The sequence below is a fragment of the Belonocnema kinseyi genome, chromosome 6, assembly GCF_010883055.1.
Source record: "Belonocnema kinseyi isolate 2016_QV_RU_SX_M_011 chromosome 6, B_treatae_v1, whole genome shotgun sequence".
Taxonomy (NCBI): domain Eukaryota; kingdom Metazoa; phylum Arthropoda; class Insecta; order Hymenoptera; family Cynipidae; genus Belonocnema; species Belonocnema kinseyi.
In genome coordinates this window covers 60910424-60911352 of record NC_046662.1, presented here as the reverse complement: position 1 = coordinate 60911352, position 929 = coordinate 60910424, and the positions used below count along the sequence as shown (strand labels likewise).

General features: G+C 27.3%; 2 protein-coding genes across 4 annotated transcripts in view; one reads left to right on the top strand and one right to left on the bottom strand.

The window, feature by feature from the left end:
* The window catches only part of LOC117174856 (mitochondrial intermediate peptidase), an 87844-nt gene that overhangs the window by 22370 nt on the left and 64545 nt on the right, over nt 1-929 (bottom strand). The gene's annotated exons all lie outside the window — the stretch shown is intronic.
* The window catches only part of LOC117174855 (cullin-4A), a 69988-nt gene that overhangs the window by 23264 nt on the left and 45795 nt on the right, over nt 1-929 (top strand). For 2 of the 3 annotated variants that reach the window (XR_004467384.1, XM_033364249.1), the window contains exon 6: nt 576-768. Coding sequence is in view for 2 of the 3 variants with exons in the window: in XM_033364249.1 (XP_033220140.1) it covers nt 576-768 (193 nt within the window). In the remaining variant the exon portion in view is untranslated. The remainder of the gene's footprint in view (nt 1-575; nt 769-929) is intronic. The other variant, XM_033364251.1, reaches the window with a different exon arrangement.

Here is a 929-nt window from a genome sequence, read left to right as displayed (position 1 = left end):
TTTTTCTATTGAAAATTGATTCCTTATCTGAAAATTGAACTATTTCGTGTTTGATTGAAAGTGTATCTTTTTTTTTGTCAAAAATGCAGCTACTTAGTTGAAAATTCGTCGTGTTTGGTAAAAATGTAAAGCTCGTGGTTGAAAATTTAACCATTTGGTAAAATATTAATCAATTTTGTTGAAAATTCGTCTTTTTTTTGGTAGAAAATGTATCTTTCTTATTGAAATTTAACGTTTCTTATTAAAGATGTATCTATTTTATGGAATGTTCATCTTTTTTGGTAGAAATGTATGTTTATTTGATTATTTTTATTATAATTAATCTGTTTTATCTGAGGATTCAACTATTTCGTTGAATATTAATTTTAATTTAAGTTTAATATTAATATTAAATATCACATTAAAAGAAAAATAAATTAAACAAATAAATAATTATATAATTTGTATAGTAGTGTTGTAAGAAATAATGTTTTACGTAATTAATGAATGCTCTCTTACGAGTTTTTTTTTAAAATAAAAATTAGAAGTTCATAATAAACGAGAGCAATTCTAATACTTCGAATTTTAATGGGCAGAAGAAAGGAAAAACGATAGTGATAGATCCCGAAAAGGATAAGACAATGGTGCAAGAACTCTTGGACTTCAAGGATAAAATGGACAACATAGTCAACACCTGTTTCCACAGAAACGAAAAGTTTGGAAATAGTTTGAAGGAGGCGTTCGAGGCGTTTATCAATCAAAGAGCGAATAAACCAGCCGAACTGATAGGTAAATATCTTGTTTAAAAAAACGTAATTGTTATTTAATTAGGGGCTGTCTACTTAGCTGAAAAACTTGAAATTATCAGGGAATTTTTATGTGTCTGAAAAAACTTGAAAGGGTCATTAAACTTTGTTAAAAATCATTTTTTGCTTTGGGGGGGGGGGGGG